At 43.3% G+C, this 19,789-nt stretch overlaps 1 protein-coding gene across 3 annotated transcripts in view; it reads right to left on the reverse strand.

Annotated features, from left to right (window-relative positions):
- Positions 1-19,789, reverse strand: part of LOC121863505 (ETS-like protein pointed) — a 162,190-nt gene that overhangs the window by 83,972 nt on the left and 58,429 nt on the right. Inside the window, exon 1 of one of the 3 annotated variants that reach the window (XM_042362182.1) lies at positions 1,302-1,862. The exons of the other annotated variants lie outside the window; for them this stretch is intronic. Within the exon in view, the coding sequence (XP_042218116.1) occupies positions 1,302-1,380 (79 nt within the window). The 5' untranslated portion in view covers positions 1,381-1,862. Of the gene's footprint in view, positions 1-1,301; positions 1,863-19,789 lie in introns of those variants that run through there. 3 annotated transcript variants of the gene reach the window in all.

A 19,789-nucleotide genomic window follows, 5' to 3' on the forward strand; every position in this document is an offset into this window, starting at 1 on the left:
GAATTGATAGAGGAGCGAGTGTGTCGATAGACGGGTCAGTAGATGAAGGACGGACGGGGAGGTGACAACAAGGTGGGGGGAGGAGGAGAGGGAGAGAAGGGGGGGGGCCGGAAGTGGGGGGAGGGGGCAGAGGTTACAGGTAGCGTCCCGGGGGTGGCTGAGGGAGGGAGGGAGGGAGAGGGAGAGAAGGAGGATTAAGAGGGCAACCACCACCAATACCATGGTTTAATCTATACTGTTCCACACTACTCCGCTTTTTTATGAAAACTTTAAAAACACGACATAAAACAAAGACTCCCATGTCAACAAACACACACACACCCTCATCTCCCGCCACCACACAGACGACAACAAACAAACAAACACACACACACACATACGGAACTTCCCAAACTTAAAACTCTTATTCCACTATTCCCCAAAAATTCCCTAAACACAGCGTTCAGATTCCTATACATTAGACCTGAATAAATAACAAGAAAATAATAAATGATGAAAAATATTGATAAAAAACATAAGTAATGTAAATAACTCGATACTTGACACTGATGTAGAAATTTTGCCTTTATGAAATACTTATAAGTCTTGACATCACCGACAGACAGACAGGATAAGTTCTAAAGACACAGACAGACACGATGGTTTATAGACAGACAGACATGACGGTGTATAGACACAGACACACGATGGCTTGTAGGCACTGACAGATACGATGACGTAGAGATATAGACAGACACGATAAGTTCTAAGACAGAGACAACCAGACAGAAACGACAACTTCTAGAGACAGACACGATGAAATAAGGACATAGACAGACAGACAGACATGATTTATAGACAGACACGATGACTTATTAAGGCACAGACAGACAGACATATTGACTTAAAGCAAACAAACAGGATGACTGAAAAACAATCAAGATGACTGATAAACACAGACAGGATGACTTGTAAACAAACACATGCTGACTAGTAAACAAAGGCATGATAACTTGTAAACAAAGACATGATAACTTGTAAACAAAGGCATGATAACTTGTAAACAAAGACATGATAACTTGTAAACAAAGACATGATGACTTGTAAACAAAGACATGATGACTTGTAAACAAAGACATAACTGATAAACAAACATACAAAACACCCAATAAGACAAACAAATATGACAAACAGACACGTGGCATGATGACTTGTAAACAAACATGATGACATAAACAAACACGATGATATATAAACAGACAAGGTGACATAAAAGACAGAATGACTTACAGACACAGACAGACAGACAGACAGACACTCACCTGACTTAGGGTTTTTAGTAAGCGTCTTCAATGACTTGATTCCCATCTTATTTGGCGGGGGTAAGAAATCCACGTACATGGTCGAAATAAATTAAAATTACTTAAAAAAAAAAGAAAATCTAGAGAAATGGTTTGATGTTGACTAGATTAGGTTGTTATAGAATCCTTCTCTTTCTCTCTCTATCTCTCTTTCTTTATATATCTCTCTCTCTCACAGTAGCGGCGCCAGCATTGAAGTCGCCTGATATGTTTCAATTGTTTCTCTCACGGGGCTGGGTTAGCATGAGACACATATATAGAATAATAAGTTTTACAGAGGATTATTCTTATTATTAGTATAACCCTTTGATTTTATGTGTGGGTGTGTAAATAATCGATTATCGGCTCCACTGTTGTGTTTTGCTGCCAGGCCAACTGTGGTCACGGAATAATCCACCATAGATGTCACCGATTGTCGTCTCTTGCAAGGGCACCATGCTAGGTTCTTGGAAAAGCATGACCCATGTTGATCTGTCTAGGGTGCGTACGTCCACTACCGACCGTGTCCCAGGATATACTAACCGCGGGACACAGCCGAGCCTTCCACAGCTGACCCAACAACTGTTACCAACGCGTGCTTTGACGGAACTCTCTTTGTTTACGGTTGATATTTTCCCCGTGGATCATTATTCCAACCCAAAAATCACCCAAATAATAATCCACATCCACTAAATAACCCAAATACACAACCCAATATGGATAAAATGATTCGAATCGCCTCAAAATACAAAAATAAGTACACACAAGCTCAATCTCCCGTTCTGGCAAACATGTTGACCTGCCAAGGGAGTTGAAGTCACCGAGGAGATGTGGCAACTCTCTCCCCGGCCGCCGTACCAAAACTCAATTGTATGATCTCGTTACCGCTTGATCGCCGCCACTGTGTCTTTATCACATTATCTCCCGGTAGTTTGACACACTAGGGGTAGACAGGGAGACATACTCGTGTCTGGGAGGCGTCAAAGATGTTTCCCACGGTGTTGTGTTCTACTGAGGCCAGGTAAACATTGGACGGCCCGGAGAGAGATGGAAACTCTTCTTTGTGTTTTTTTGGGGGGTGATGGGGGGTGTGTGTCATAGGGCACACACACACACACACACGCACACACACACTTACACACACACACACACACACTTACACCAATTTGTTGCAGGATTATATATTACACAACAAATATTTTAACCTGAATTGTTGTAAAAATCTGACACAACATAACCCGGGTTTAAAATCTTTAAAATACCGCATAACAACAATAACAACAACAATAATAATACAAAAAATCCGAAATACAAATAACATTAATTCACTTGCAAAAAAATAGTGTTATATACAAATTACTTAGATAAGAAGCAAGAAGGAATTTACTTGCGATAAGGTTATAAGTGAGTTTAGTTAAGTTGATTTTACTTAGAATTACTTTATATACTTTGTAAGTTGAGGATATGATCAAGTGTGTGTGTGTGTGTGTGTGTGTATATTTCTACTGGTTGTTTTAGCATTTTCCTGTTGATTTTCATTACTGACAGACATAGAGACAGACAGAAAGACAGACACACACACACACACACACACACACACACACACACATTAAAAACAAAACCAAAAAACAAAAACACCAACTTTTAATAACACTTGAATTTATCCACTGAATAAACAAATAAATAAATAAATACCAAACAAATAATAACAACAACAATAAAGAAAAAATAATAACAAGAAAAATAAAATCACAAAATAAACTAAAATTAATCGGAAAAATCTCAACGATAAATTTTAGTATATTGAACGAGACACAAAAAAAAGTTCAACAAATGACAGGGAAGTGATAACAAAAGATAACTATGTAATTAACTGATAAAAAAGATGAAAATTATTAAACATTAACAGTAAATATAACAAAGACAAGAAAAATACTAACATTAGCAATGAATTTAACCCCCCTCCCCCTCTCCTCCCTTCAACCCAAAAACACAGGCAAACATTTATCTAGTTAACAGCAACGATTAGTAGAGTAAGCGACGGGGGTGATAAAAAGAGGTTAGGAATGTTGGGAAGAAGAAAAAGAGAGAGAGAGAGAGAGACAGACAGAATAACGATAATAAACCTCTAGTATCAGAAAAAAAACACAGACAAAAGACGAATGAATGATGAAAGAAAGAAATAATAACGAAAAGAAAACAAAGTTACTGGAGAAAATAAAATAAAAATAGATTAAAAAAATAAATAAAAAAAATCGTACTTAAGAACGAAAACGGAACACGAAAATACGAACGAAAAATAAATACAATAATAATAATAATAATAATAATAATAATAATAATAATAATAATAATAATAATAATAATATCACCATATATAAAACTTCAACCAATAAATATCACCATAAATAAAACTTAAACCAATAAAGTTTCATATTTAAATAAAACATAACAAAATAACTCTATAAACCAACTCTTGAAAATTAAATAAAACTTATGATAAAATAAACAAAAATCAATAATAAAAATAGTAATAATAGAATATCGCCATGAGAATTAGCATAACAAAACACGTATATTATTATTATCATTATCACACGTCATCATTATCACACGTCATCATTGTTGTTATTGTATCTGTGACTGGTAGTGTTATTATCATTTACCACACCTTTCTCTATCTCTCTCTTTCTTTTCTTCTTCCTCTTCCTCCTCCTTCTCTTCCTTCCTCCACTTCTTTCCTCTTCCTCTTCTTCCTGTCGCACCTTCATCCTCCTCTTTCTTCCTGCCTTATCTCCCTTCCTCCTCTTTTTTTATATCTTCCTATTCTTCCTCTCTCCTCTTATTTATTCCTCCTCCCCTTCTTACTTCTGCTTCTCTACTAATCTTCCTCCTCCCCCTCCTTTTCTACACTATCCTCTACCCCCCCCCTTCCCTTCCTCTTCCTCCTCCTCCTCCTCCTCTTCCTTCCCTCTTCCTCAACTTCCCAAAGAAGATCCAGTCAAGTAATTTTCTTAAAACGTCTGTAAAAGTTTTCGTTTTCAAGACCTTCCCAGACCAATTTACAAGGAACTAACCAAACCGACGTAAAAGCGACCACAACTCTATATTAAAACGATTTAAAATCAACCAAAACGACATAAAAAAAAGATAATACAAACATGTAAGTAAAAAATGACGTAAAAATGACGTAAAACGACGTAAAATGACCCAAAAACGACGTAAAAATACAAAGGCGACGTAAAAAAATACCAGAGCGACGTAAAAGAACACCAGAAACATCGTAACAAAGACCAAAAGACGTAAAAAAAGACCAGAAACGACGTAAAAAAAAGACCACAACGACCAGGACCAGAACATTCACAGTGTAAAAACTAAACCATCGGGGGCATTATAAAACTATAATTAAACCGGTAAAACAACTTGGTTATTAAAACAAAAACAGGTGTTTTCAGTCCTCTGTGGGGGGGAGGAATTGGTGGGGAGATGGGGAAGGGAAAGGAGGGGGTAAGGAGGGAGTTGGGGTGAAGGAAGGGGTGTGTAGAGAAAAGGGGGAGAAGGGGAAGGGGAAGAAGGGGAAGGAGGTGGGGAGAGAGAATGGGGAAGGGGAGAGTGAAAGGGAAAGGGAGGGGGAGAAGGAGTGGGGAGGTGGTGAGGGGAGAAGTTTAAGCTATGCAACACTTTCTGGAGTTTTCATTTGTGTGTGTGTGTGTGTGTACCCAGTCATCACAGGATCAGATGTCAAAGGTCAGAGGTCACTGTTGTTATCAATCTGACCTGACGAATCCTTGTCGAATTAAATACTGTCATTATAATATCAACTAGATTATACAGACATAATTAAATACCTTGATAATTAATTAGCATCATTAATTAACGGTATTCAAGGGACAGGTGGCACTACGGAGTTAATAATGGTTCCTTTGTTTTCCTATGTCATATTCGTATTGAGACGGTGATAATGTGGCAGACGGTGATAATGTGGCAGACGGTGATGACAGGTAAGTTAGGTAGACTGGCAAGATTACTCTCAGAATGGCATACAGGCTGGCAGACAGGGGAATATTACATTAGCAGGTAGGTTGACGGAGGATAGACAGACAGGCAGAATGGCAGAGAAAAAGAAACAGAATGGCATTATGGCAAATCGATTCACAGAGAGACAGGCTGGCAGATAGATAGAGGAGGCAGACCGGCAGACAGACAGAAAGCCTCACCGGCAGACTCTCTGACAAGTAGAGTTTAACTAGCTCGGCCGGCGGCAGATTTTTGATGCATTGTGCTGACCCCCCCCCTTCTCTCTCTCTCTCCTCTCTTCTTCTCTCTCTCTTTCTCCTCTTCTCACCTCCTCTTCTCTCATCTCTCTCATCTCTTCCTCTCTCTCCACAACCCTTTCCTCCACCCATCACCCCTCTCCTCCCTCCCCCCTTCCCCCCCTCACCCCAGGCTCCTCCTCCTCCTCCCCTCCTCCCTTCCTTCCTACTGGCGCTCCCCCGTCCTTGCCCACACCGCTTTGGGCTCCCTCCTCCTTCCTCACTTCCCTCTCCCCCTCTTCCACTTCCTAGTCCTCCCTCCTCTCCTCCCTCCTCCTCCCCTCCTCTTCACCTCCTCCTCCCCTCCTTTATCTCCTCCTCCTCCTCCTCCTTCTTTCTCATCTTCCTTTCCCCCTCCATGAAGCGTGACCACCAGAAGCCCGCCAACCTTGGTTTTGTGAATGGGGAGGTTCTGGCAGGCGCTTACGTGGTGGTCGGCAGCTGAGCACAGGACGTGATCTCTCTCTCTCTCTCCTCTCTCTCTCTCTCTCTCTCTCTCTCTCTCTCTCTCTCTCTCTGTGATGGGAAACATGGTGATCTACTTCTCCAAGAGTTCAAGTCACCTTCACTTGTACTACCACCACCAATACTACCAGCATTACCACTACCAGCATTACCACTACTAACCACTACTACCACCCCTCAACTCTCCTCCATCCCCCTCAACCACAATTCTATCACGGTTGCCCCTTCATCAATTCCTAGAACGATGACCAACACCATGATATTAATTCACCCAGTCTATTCCATTCATAAGGCGTAAGTTAACGTGTGTGTGTGTGTGTGTGTGTGTGTGTGTGTGTGTGTGTGTGTGTGTGTGTGTGTGTGTGTGTGTGGAAATAATTTACTATTGTAGTTTTGTCTCTCAATTAGTGATAAGTAAATTAGTTAAGGTAGAGTCTCATGTAAATATTACCAACATTTTGTTACAAGGAATTATTTATAGTAGAGCTGTTTTTTTCTTTTCTTTTGGTGATCTGAAGATTAGACACCCTAGCTTATTTCACCTGATGATTAAACACCTTAGCACTGCCTAGGGGAGGGGCGCTAGGTTAAGTTGGGTTGGTATGGCTTGGGTTAAGTTAGGTTAGATTGTCTTGGGTTAAGTTAAGTTGAATTAGGTTAGGTTAGGTTGGGTTGGATTAGGTTAGGTTAGGTTAGGTTAGATTAGGTTAGGTTAGGTTAGGTTAGGTTAGGTTAGGTTAGATTAGGTTAGGTTAGGTTAGGTTAGGTTAGGTTGATTTATTTTAATATCAAATAAACTTTGGGGATAATCTTCACGTGATACATATTTTTGATAGAGTGATCGGACGGTAAACAAGACGAGAGCCTAAATTAAGCCCAGCAGCAGCAAGTGTTGGTACTCGAGGTGCAGTGAGCGATTTTGTGAATGAATAGCCTCGCTACCGGGTCCCCCTCAACCCTGGCCCAGAGAGGTTCGTTCAGCCGCGTGTGATGCTCGCTTGTTCGCCCCACAGCCTCTGCGAGTCTCTCACGGTGATTCATTGTCCTTATGATCCCGTCTGGTAGAATCAGTTAGAGTACATACCTGTAATTATCCTTTACCTGGAGGAAGAGAGAGGTAGGGGGAGGAGGGGGGTGGCGTATTCACTTCCCGCGACGGACTTGTGACGTAGTGAACAACAATGAAAACCACAATTAACAGCTGAAAACTTAATACCAGTCATTCAAGGCGGAGGGTTGAGATGAAAAACCTAGAGTTACACGGTGATCTGACCCTTACTGGCCTCTACACATAAGGTCCGTTTTCCTCCCACGTACTTGGGCATCAGCTGGGCACTGTGAACACGCTGGGGCGATGAGGAAATTCACCTCTATTAATCCTCGTCTATAAGGCTTGGTTTACCCTGTAGTTCTCCTCTGCCAACTTGTTCCCTAATGTTAGACAAGTGATCCCGGCAGGATGGAGGGTTGGCTTGTTCCATCGGAAATTTATCAACATATTTTTTTTTTACTAAACAAAGCCATTTCAATTTTAACACATCCAAACTTTTGAAACCATTTGTACATCTATTAACTACCATTATCCATCCTAACTACTGTATTAACTATCATGTATTAGATAGTAACTACAGTCACGAAAGTATATAAAAAAATAGTATATATAGAGGGGTAAAATTACGCTCGGGTATGTAGGACCGACGATACTGGGCCGTCGGGTACCCATGCAGAGGGTCGGTAATCGCGTGGGTCGGTGTAAGCTCCCTTGGGCCCCTCGTAGTAAACTGTGGATTTTTGTGAATGGAACCGAGAAGTAGGTCCTGTGTGGCCGAGAGAGAGAGAGAGAGAGAGAGAGAGAGAGAGAGGGGGACTCGTAGGTAACTTGACCCATACCAATACTTAGCCTCAACCTGGTACTTTCGTCACCCTTTATATATCTCACACTTACTTGACAGATGGTCAATTGGTCTCTCTCTCTCTCTCTCTCTCTCTCTCTCTCTCTCTACACCCGCTAACGACTAGAGAGAGAGTGTATGTGTGTGAAGGAAAGAGAGAGAGAGAGAGAGTCGTGACCAGCTGGGTTGTGTGCATGACAACACAGGAGCCAGGGTCGTGACCAGGTCCCTCAGGAGAACAAGTGCTTAAGCATCAACAGTAGCGGCACCAATGTGTTCATGACAGAGGTGGCAGCTACATCTCTCTCTCTCTCTCTCTCTCTCTCTCTCTCTCTCTCTCATAAGCACCTTTCACCTCCAGAGTGTTGAGAAAGAGGAAACAGATTTCATTGTAATTATATTGGGCTTCCTGTCGAGACGTGTGCGCCCACAACCGCCCATCACTGTAGCTTATCCGCCTTAAGCAGGCTCTCTCTCTCTCTCTCTCTCTCTCTCTCTCTCTCTCCTCCCCTTCACCCCTTACCCATTAGATCTGGTCTACTGCCCCCTTACAGCTACGCCACTATCCATCAGATGTGGACAACTACCTCTTACCCATTAAATCTGTACTACTACCTCTTACCCATTTAATCTGGACTACTATCTCTTACCCATTAAATCTGTACTACTACCTCTTACCCATTAAATCTGTACTACTACCTCTTACCCATTAAATCTGTACTACTACCACTTACCCATTAAATCTGTACTACTACCTCTTACCCATTTAATCTGGACTACTATCTCTTACCCATTAAATCTGTACTACTACCTCTTACCCATTAAATCTGTACTACTACCTCTTACCCATTAAATCTGGACTACTACCTCTTACCCATTAAATCTGGACTACTACCTCTTACCCATTAAATCTGGACTACTACCCCTTAGCCTTATCTACTGCTCTCAACTCTCAATTCATTATATTCCTATACTTGCAGTTTCCTCCCCCTCCTCCCCCTCCTCCTCCTCCTCTCCCCCTCCTCCCCCTCCCTCTCCTTCCCACCCCCTCCTCTCCCAGCAGCCACCGGAAGAGAGGGGAGTGAGAGAGGGAAGGAGGGAGGGAGGGAGGGAGGGAGGGAGGGAGGGAGGGTAGGAAGGGCGGTAGGGTGAGGAGATAGGGAGTGAGTGGGGGAGTTTGGTAGAAAGAAGGAAGGAAGGAAGGAAGGAATGCAGAAACAGTAGGTAGGGAGGGAGAGAAGGATGGAAGGAGGGAGGAGTGAAAGAAGGAGGGAGGGAGGGAAGGAGGGAGAGAGTGAGGGAGGGAGAACAATAAAAACATATGCTTGTCCTTAAACCACACACAGAAACTTGATCCATTACTCTCTCTCTCTCTCTCTCTCTCTCTCTCTCTCTCTCTCTCTCTCAGGAATGTCTACACCACCGCCCAGTACAATGGTCGGCTCCTTCACACACAGACAGACACACACAATGAGATGTAATATACCACCTAAGCCTTCACATTTTTTTTCCTTCTATTATTTTTTAAAGATTTTTTCTCATATATTTTTTCTCTTATTCTTCCTCGTTCATAATTGTTTTTTTTCTTTATTCTATATTTTTTTATTCGTTTTTCGTTCTTCCTTTTCTTTGTTTTTCGCTTTTTTGGCCCAAGTAATTCTCTCTCTCTCTCTCTCTCTCTCTCTCTCTCTCTCTCTCTAATAGTATTGAAGCACATTTAATATATAAAAAATATGTACGTATGTATGTATGTATGTATGTGTGTGTATGTATGTATGTATGTATGTGTGTGTATGTATGTTTAGGATGTATCGGTCTGTGTACCTGACTGACTGACTGAGTGACTAATTGTCTTTCTGATTGTGTGCTTGACTGACTTAACTCACGCACACACACACACAGACACACACACACACACACACACACACACACGACAAAATGATATCCAACAAGTTTGCTAATCCATGTCCTTATATCCACATATCCTCACACCCACATATCCGTATATCCACATGTCCGTATGTCACAACAAGGAGATGTCACGTGTAGGGGGGGACTTAATGACAAGGGTGAGACATATTACCGGGCAGTCCTGGGAGGGGAGGAGGGAGGGGGGCGTGAGTGACATGGGGGAGGGGTGAGGGGACACGGGAGACAGGAAATGGGGGTTAAATGGAGAGAAAAGAGGGGATGGGTTGATGAAGTATGGAGGGGAGGGGAGAAGGGGAGGGAAGAGGAAGGGAAGAGGATAATGGGAGGAGGAGGGAAGAGGAGTAGTAAGTAGGAGAGAGAGTGGGATAGAGGGAGGAGTAGAGAGGAAGATAGGAAGAGGGGAGGAAAAGGAGAGGAAAATTAAGTACTGAACGAATATGAAAGAGAGGAGGAGAGAGAGCGAGAGAGAGAGAGAGAGAGAGAGAGAGAGAGAGAGAGAGAGAGAGAGAGAGAGAGAGAGGTCAAAATAGGATCACATTTGGTCACGTGACACAGTGGACAGGAAGAAACGGATATAGAAGCGTGGGAAATCCCTAAGGGAGGTTGACCTGACGCTTGAGATATGCCCTTTGACCCCTCCAGAGCACACCTGTTGCCCGAGACAGGTAGAGGAACAAATAACTTTTCCTCACACCCATCTGTCATTTTCTGTTTATTTTCTCCCGTCTACTTTATTATTCTATATACATATGCATCTCTACGTTAATTCATGGATCAGATATGTATGATTATGTTTATTCATAGATGTATTCATATGTAGTGTGCATTGTTAATTGAGGATATGTAATGTATATGTGATTATATGAATATCTTAACCTGTTCTTTTCTTAGTTGCTATTTATCTCTTGTTTTATTCTCTCCTATTATTATATATCTTTGTTAAGCGTTTCTTTATCCCTTATTCTATCCCATACGAAAGAGGAAGAAGGAAAGGTAAGAAGAAATGAATTATTCGTTGATACTTGTAATGTTTCTTAACTTTTATATTAGAGGTTTTGTACCAACAATTACTGTACTGAACACACACACACACGTACACACACACACACACACTAAATACACACACGCACAGACACACACACACACGTACACACACACACACACACTAAATACACACACGCACATGCACGATAAATAAAGACACACATACACTAAATACACATACTGAACAAACGTACTTACACACACACACACACACACACACACACACACACACACACACACACACACAGACACACACACACACACACAGTCTTTTGTTATGGGTGGGATGTGAGGGTATCTACAAAAGGTCACACAAGGGTGAACAATAGGTTAAATCCCTGACCACCACAATACCTATTATAGAGAGAGTGATCTTGAGGTGACGCAGTGGGTGGATCAATGGGGGTGGTGGGTGGATCAATAGGGGTGGTGGATGGGTTAATGGGGGTGGTGGATGGGTTAATGGGGGGTGGTGGATGGGTTAATGGGGGGTGGCGGATGGGTTAATGGAGGGTGGTGGATGGGTCAATGGGGGGTGGTGGATGGGTTAATGGGGGTGGATCAATGGATGATGGGTTAATGGGGTGGTGATGGGATGGAGGTGGTGGATGGATCAATGGGTAGTGGAATATATCATTGTGAATGGGGAAACCTCTATGATATGAGGCATACACACCCACACACCCATACACCCACACACCCATACACCCATACACCCACACACCCACACACCCATACACACACAACATAGTACAGGTTATCATCACAGGAAACAACACAGTATGTTTAAATGTCACAGGGACTAGTTACCAGGGGGGCATTAAAATAACAATCCACTACCTCCCCTTAAGACTCATTTTTACCCTTTATATTGCTAACTGCTTCGCCCCTATTGTCATGGGTCGTGAAGGAGGTTCTGGCGTGAAGTAGGGGAGGGATGGAACAATGCAGTAATAATTATAATAAGCGGGATAATTAGTGATAAACTGGGGAATTAAGTGGGGGGAATAGGTGAATTAATGACCTCTCTTTGACCTCTGTATATATGTATGTATGTATGTATGTATGTATGTATGTATGTATGTATGTATGTATGTATGTATGTATGTCAGAAAACTTCCTCTTTCCTTTCCTCACCGCCTCCCTACCTCTTCCTCTTCCTCCTCTCCCTGCAGCACCAATGAGTAAATGCCTACCTGAGGACTGGTTCAATTATCAACGACTTACAGGTGTGTTCAGATCTTATTTAACACCAGGTACAATTATTTCCTCTTACACTTAGTTTATAGTTGTTTGGGCATGTGTGCAGCTCCAGGTATCCGAAAATGGGACCCCGGTATCCGAAAGTAGGACCCCGGTATCCGAAAATGGGACCCCGGTATCCGAAAGTAGGGCCCCGGTAATATCAGAGTAGACCCCCGGTAAAATCAGAGACAGATCACCGTAATACAAGAGATTACCGGAAAGACAAGAGATAATACCGGTAATACAAGAGAGACTACCGGTAATACAAAACGATTACCGGTTAAGTTAATGCTCAATGCTATGGCCAGGTCCACATCCCTTGGTCGTCCGGTATTTTGTCACGTTATAGAAAAGAGATAATGACTCGTGTTTCCTGTTGGTCAGAGAATGTATCTCCTTGTCTCTTGCCTGGATCCTCTGTCTCTCTTTCTCTCCTCCTCTTGTCTCCGTGGACTCTCTCTCTCTCTCTCTCTCTCTCTCTCTCTCTCTCCTCTTGTGTCTCTCCTCCCCTATGATCTCTCTATCTCCCTTCCTCATCCTCTCTCTATCTCATTTCCTCCTGTTCTCCATGTCTCTCTCTATCTCTCCTCTAGGGGGGAGGAGAGGGAGTTGTGGAAGAGTGAGGGTAGAGGAAGTCAAGAGGAGGGAGGGAAGGTGGAAAAGGAGGAAGGGAAAGAGGGAAGGCGAGGGAAAGGGGTGGAGGGAGTTGTGGAAGGGTAGAGGTAGTGGAGGAGATGGGAATAGTGGATGGAGGAGGGAAGGGGAAAAGGGAAGGGGAAGGGGAAGGGGAAGGGGGTGTTAGAGGTCCTGAACTCAGCCCCACCTACTATTTATCACCCTTTGTTTCCCTCATCCACCACATTAATATTCTTCACACGTCAGCCAGACCTGTATCTCAGTAATAATACTAATAATAATAATAATAATAATAATAATAATAATAATAATAATAATAATAATAATAATAATAATAATAATAATAATAATAATAATAATAATAATAATATACAGTGAGGAGAAGAAGAAGAAGAAGAAGAAGAAGAAGAAGAAGAAGAAGAACGAAGAGAAGAACGAAGAAGAGGAGAAACAGAAAGACTAAAATAGGAAGGAGAAATTACCAATGTTATTTACATGTCTTTAAGTACCGCTGGCTCTTCTCGGGGTCTAATGAGGTAGTTAACGGAGACTGGCAAGGGTAATAACGAGTAATTTTTTCTGTCTGGTATAACGAGGCAGTGTTGATACAGCCATTGGTAACGAGAGATAGAGCTGTAGACATTATTTAACGAGCATTGTCTGTTAAATAGCCTCGTTAGTCTTATTATATTTCACACTACAAGGGAAATTATCAAGTAACTATTATACCAAGAATCGTTTGAACTTCCATGACATCAATGCTCTACAGGAAGTGATCTCTCTCTCTAACGACCAATTAAGAGACAAATTCACACCCAAATCACCTTAAATTTACGTACGGTTTTGAGGGGAAATTTTCAGGTGGACTCGGCTCCCTGGTCCCCATACTCTCACCGCCACCTGATCCCACTTACTGTAAAATGGCGGAACCTTGGACACGTTGAACTCTTGAAGCGTGATATTAATATTATGTGGTTGGTTGGTTGGGTGGGTGGGTGGGTGAGTGGGTGACTGGGTGGTGGGTGGTTAGTATGATGGGTGTGGTAGCAGGGTGGTTTGTATGGTGAGTTGCTAGGTGGTGTTGATATGGGTGGTAGTGTGGTGTATGGCAGCATCAAGGGGGTGGCAGGAAAGCGGCAGGGTGACAGAAGGAGTGGTGGGGGTGGCAGAAGAAGTGGTGGAGGTGGCAGAAGGAGTGGTGGGGGTGGCAAGCGGGACAGGAAGAGAAATAGGATTGAAAAGTAGGAAACTTGGCGACAGGAGGGAGTGGCAAGAGGAGTGGTTGCAGGAGGAGTGGCGGCAAGAGGGATTGGCAAAAGGGATGGCAAAGGGGGTGGCGGCAGAAGGGGGCTGGGTGGCGCCGACGATAGGAGGGGGTGGGGGGGGGGAACACCTGGCCTCCTCGGCACGGTAGGATCCCTGGGAAAGCTTAGTACCATGAAGGTCACAGCCGCCCACACCCGCCCACACCCGCCCATCTCACGCACGCACACACACACACACACGCGCGCGCATGTGCACACGACCAAACCTCCCGCCCCAACGCACACAACAAGCGTCTGTGCACCGATATTCACGCGAGCATGTGTACACGAACCTCTGCCGCTTGTCTGCATCATATGACACCAAGCGACTACACATAATGTACACACACAGCCGCCTAACGTACACATAATGTACACACACACACATATAAACACTCAATTGGTCCTCTGGTTCTCACAGTTACACACGTACATAAAGGTAACACGAGGCTTATTGATCCTCATAGGTAACATACAAGTACACACAGGTATACACACATTATACACAGGTACACACAAACACATACACACATGATACACAAGTACACACACATGATACACAGGTACACACACATCATACACAGGTACACACACATCATACACAGGTACACACACATCATACACAGGTACACACACATCATACACAGGTACACACACATCATACACAGGTACACACACATCATACACAGGTACACACACATCATACACAGGTACACACACATCATAAACAGGTACACACACATCATACACAGGTACACACACATCATAAACAGGTACACACACATCATACACAGGTACACACACATCATACACAGGTACACACACATCATACACAGGTACACACCATCATAAACAGGTACACACACACACACAGGTACACACACATACACAAGCCGTCAGAGGTGGTTAGGACACGGGCAGGTAGTCACACCATTATTTGACTCCAACAAGAATCCACACTCATAACTTCCCACGAGACTACACCAACACCCTCACCACCACGTCACCAACACCCTCACCACCACGTCACCAACACCCTCACCACCACGTCACCAACACACCTCACCACCACATCACCAACACACCCTCACCACACACACCAACACCCTCACCACCACATCACCAACACACCTCACCACCAACACCCCCTCACCACCACGTCACCAACACCCTCACTAGCACGTCACCAACACCCCCCCTCACCCCACACACCCACACACACACCCACACACCCACACACACACCCACACACGCACACTGCAGCTAACAACTAAAGCTCAGACCATTATCTACTCCCATGGTCCTATTGCAGAGTAAAATTCCCCAGAGTAAAAAGTTTAGCTTGGGACCTTGAGCTGAGGGTGGCCATTGATGTTAGCTTGGACTAGGGACCTTGAGATGTTAAGTGACATGCTATATATGACAGTTTCCAGGTAGAAAAAATATATGTCAACTAAGTCCTTGATATGACAATGAGGGTCTTATGACAGCACCCCAAGCGAAGAGGGTTTTTTTTTTCACTATCGTCTCTGTGTTTACGATGACAAAGTGACCAACTCTCTTGTTTTACAATGGCTCGTCTCTCTCTCTCTCTCTCTCTCGCTCTTTCTCCTTTCCTCCTTCCATCTCTCTCCCTGCCTCACTCCCCCTTTCTCTATTTTTCCCTCCCTCCCTCTACCCTTTTCTCCCTCTCTCTTTTCCTACCTTCTTCCTTCTCTATCCCTCCCCCCTTACCTCCCTCCTCTATCCGTCCTTCCTTCATTACCTACCTCTCCTTCCTACCTCTCTCACCTCCTCCCACCCTCAGATCAAACACTCACACCTCGTCTGGGATACAGAGACCATAGCGTCACTAACTGCACCACACTTAACCAGATCACCAGGCAGTGAAACATATCGCCTGCTGAGAACGATGAAAAGAGAAGGGGGGGGAAGGGGGGGGAAGGGGGAGGGGAATGAATGAATGAATGAACAATATGCATAAACGATTTCGTACAATACTTTCTTTCATGTGGTGTTGAGGTTATGGAAGCATGTACGTGTCTCTTCGTGTAAGTGTCTGTTCGTGTAAAGGAACTACAACTCCCTAACAAATTCTAACATTCGTATTTAACAAATTCTAACATTCGTGTACTTAACATGCCAGCAACTTCCAAAAAAATATTTAAATTATGGGTTGGAATAAAAAAAAAGCCAAATTATTATCTACTTCGCCTCAGACTCCCTCGGTCGATAAAATTACGCGTCGGTCACTTGAAAACACAGGGAGGAAAAAAACCCGGATGTATAAACTGTATATTTTGGGTATGTGAAGCTGGTCCTCTCTCCCTCTGTCCCTCCCTTAGTTGGGGGGGTGAAGGGGAGGGGGTAATTGGAGGGGGGCGAGGGGGTAGAAGGGCAAAAGGGTAAGACGAGGTAAGAAGTAAGGGTAGAAAGTAGGGGGGGGTTTGAGAAAAGAGGGGAGAGTAAGAGGGAAGGGGGAGGGGATTAGAGGATAGGAGGGGAGGGGTTGAGGAAGATAGGGAAAAGAGAGGAGGGGATAAAGGAAAGGGTAAGGTAAACAAGAGAAGGGGATGAGATGGAAGATAGGGCAGGTAATAATCGCAGGGGGTGAGAGGAGAAGGAGGAAAGGGAGGAAATAAAGAAAGGGAAAGAGAGAGGGGAGAGGAAGAGAGGGGTCACATCCTCAGCAGGTGTGTGTGTGGGTCTGCTCCGCTCTGGTCCCTCAGGAAGTGGCCATGGCTACGCGTTGTTACTTTATTAATATCAAGTAAAAATCGCCAACACCTGCCTGCCGGAGGACGTGTGGTCACCTGGCGCACACACACACACACACACACACACACACACATACACACACACACACACACACACACACACTAGCATCAAAAAACAGACAGTGAGAATGGAAATTTTAGTGTTTTTAGTCAAGCGGACAGGTGCCCTTATGATTTGGGGGGTTCCTGTTTAAAATTACTCTGCCCTGTCCACCATACCGTCACCACCACACTTCCTCTGTCTCTTCCTCGTGTTAATATTATAAGTTGTTCCCTCCTCCTCCTCCTCCTCGATAATCCATTGTTAGTCTCCCACGCGCTCTTTCCTGCCACACCTACCTCCCCATGATCCCATCTACTCCCCACCCACACACACAAACTCCCCATTCCTCTTAACTCCCTCATATGTATCCACTAGTCACTCATATCCACATAACTATCCACAACTCTGATCTCCCCCCTCCCACCTCCCTCGTCTTTTCATTACCTTTTATACAATAGATTAACTCACATTTCCTTCCCTATTCCACCCTCATCCACTTCACTAAACTCAAGTTCAAAACACCCCACATTCATCCCCCATACCCCATCCACACACCCACACATACACACAATACCTCCCCAGTTTCCACCTTCATCCACCCTCACACCATCCACCCACTCACCCACACTCCATCCTCAACTCCACCCATCACCCACCTCCCATGCCCCCATCGTTCACCCTCCCAACGCCCACCGCGCCACACCCTGAGGTAGAGTGGGCCCAACTTCCTGTGCTCCACCCAGGTGAGGCAGGTGTCAGCCCACCTGTGCTATTAATTAAGGCCAGGTAACGATACAGCTCTTGTGGTTCATCAACATATAACACAACACCCACAACACTTTCGCCGCTTTAGTCATATTTAACTCTTAAGGAATGTTAAAATTTCTTCTAACACAAATTAACACCTGGTAATGAGCTAAAACTTTAGGTGAGTTATAATTTCTCCCTCATGACAATACATGCAGTTTAACCCCTGAAGCACAATGGTTTAACCCTTGGAGGACGATGGTTTAACCCTTGGAGGACAATGGTTTAACCCTTGGAGGACGATGGTTTAACCCTTGGAGGACGATGGTTTAACCCTTGGAGGACGATGGTTTAACCCTTGGAGGACGATGGTTTAACCCTTGGAGGCCGATGGTTTAACCCCTGGAGGACGATGGTTTAACCCTTAAGAACTATACCTTAAAACATGGTTCTTAAAATAATATAGTTTACACCATTGACCTCAAAAGGTTAAATCTCCACCCAGCACTGCAATAATGATCATTTTTAACCCAATTTAACCCTTCAGTCACATCAACTTATCTATAATCTAACACAACATGCGAGTTAAATTTCTTCCTAATTTAACTTTTGAAAACACATTCCAGCACATCAATATGAATCTTCATAAATTAAAAAAAAATCTAATCCAACCTTTTCACTTATTTTTTTTTCATATATCTAATCTAACACACCAGCAAATTAACTTTTCTATCTAATCTATAACTTCAAATAAATAACAAAAACATTTCCCTTGTAATCTAACATTTTAAGAACGTTAAATATGTTTCATCTAATCTAACACATGCCATGAAGGTTATAAGTATTATCAGAATATCCTGCACAGCGAGACGATAACAGGAGATGGCATTGTAACGTCACCTGATACATTCAGGGTGATGCTGCCAGATGTCAACAGGTGTAAACAGATGTGTGGATTCGGTCAGGTGTCAACAGGTGTGTCGGCTAATGAGTACCATAAGGAGTAGCATAAGTGAACTTTAAGTGAACGTAAGTAGACACGTTCAGAAGCATAGGTAAACAATTAAGTGAACGCAAGTAGACACATTCAGAAGGTAAACAAAACATACTAAGGTCTCTGCTTCACGGAGGAGGGATTACAAGGTATTATTCTCACGCCTCTCAGTACGACGAGCGGCAAGGAGCCTTCAATAGGGATAAACACAGCACATGTTCCTCCAGGTTACCGCTATCTGAGGGTCACTGCTGATGCCGCTTCCTCCAACTCAGTCCTTAACTCGGCCATGGGGAAAATATCGGATTACAGACTATATCAGATTAGAAAACACTCGGTTTGCGGAGTATATCGGATTAGAAAGCATCGGTTTCCGGAGTATATCGGATTAGAAAACATCGGATTATGGAGTATATCGGATTAGAAAACATCGCATTACGGAATATATCGGATTAAAACCCACAAACTCTTTCACTGGACAAATCCCCACAACAAACCTTTCCTGGACAAAACATACAACACCCTTAAAGAGACGAGACGATGCTGTCCAGACAACAGTTGGCCTCAGCGGACAAAAGCACACAGCTGATCGTATCGGACAAAAACAAAAAAGAAAATCCCCCCAAAAAAAAATTACCTTAACCCTACGAATTTAATGTCCGTATTCCGGTGACATTGTGAGAGAAGAAAAGTAAAGCCGAACAAATCCAGAAAAAAAAACAGATTTGCAGCCAAAAGAATGTGACAAAAAAAAAATGGAAAACTCTGAAGAAAAAAAATCGGTGTCGTTGAAGGAGAAAAATAGTACCCAATTTGGAATATGTTTTTTCTCGGATTTTTTCTCAGTCTTGAAAACTCTTAAGAGAAATATTCGTTTAAGGATTACGAATGTTATTTCTTGTTTCTATATTTTTTTTTATTTTACTCATATATGAACGCTTGAAACAATGATGCGGTCTAAAACACGAGTCCGCCTCTCTATAACCTAAAACAAGAGTCCGCCTCTCTATAACCTAAAACAAAAGACCACCTCTCTATAAATCAACAGTAAACTCCTTAAAACAGCTTTCCCACGCTC

This window comes from Homarus americanus, unplaced genomic scaffold (assembly GCF_018991925.1).
Source record: "Homarus americanus isolate GMGI-L3 unplaced genomic scaffold, GMGI_Hamer_2.0 scaffold41366, whole genome shotgun sequence".
NCBI classification, from domain to species: domain Eukaryota; kingdom Metazoa; phylum Arthropoda; class Malacostraca; order Decapoda; family Nephropidae; genus Homarus; species Homarus americanus.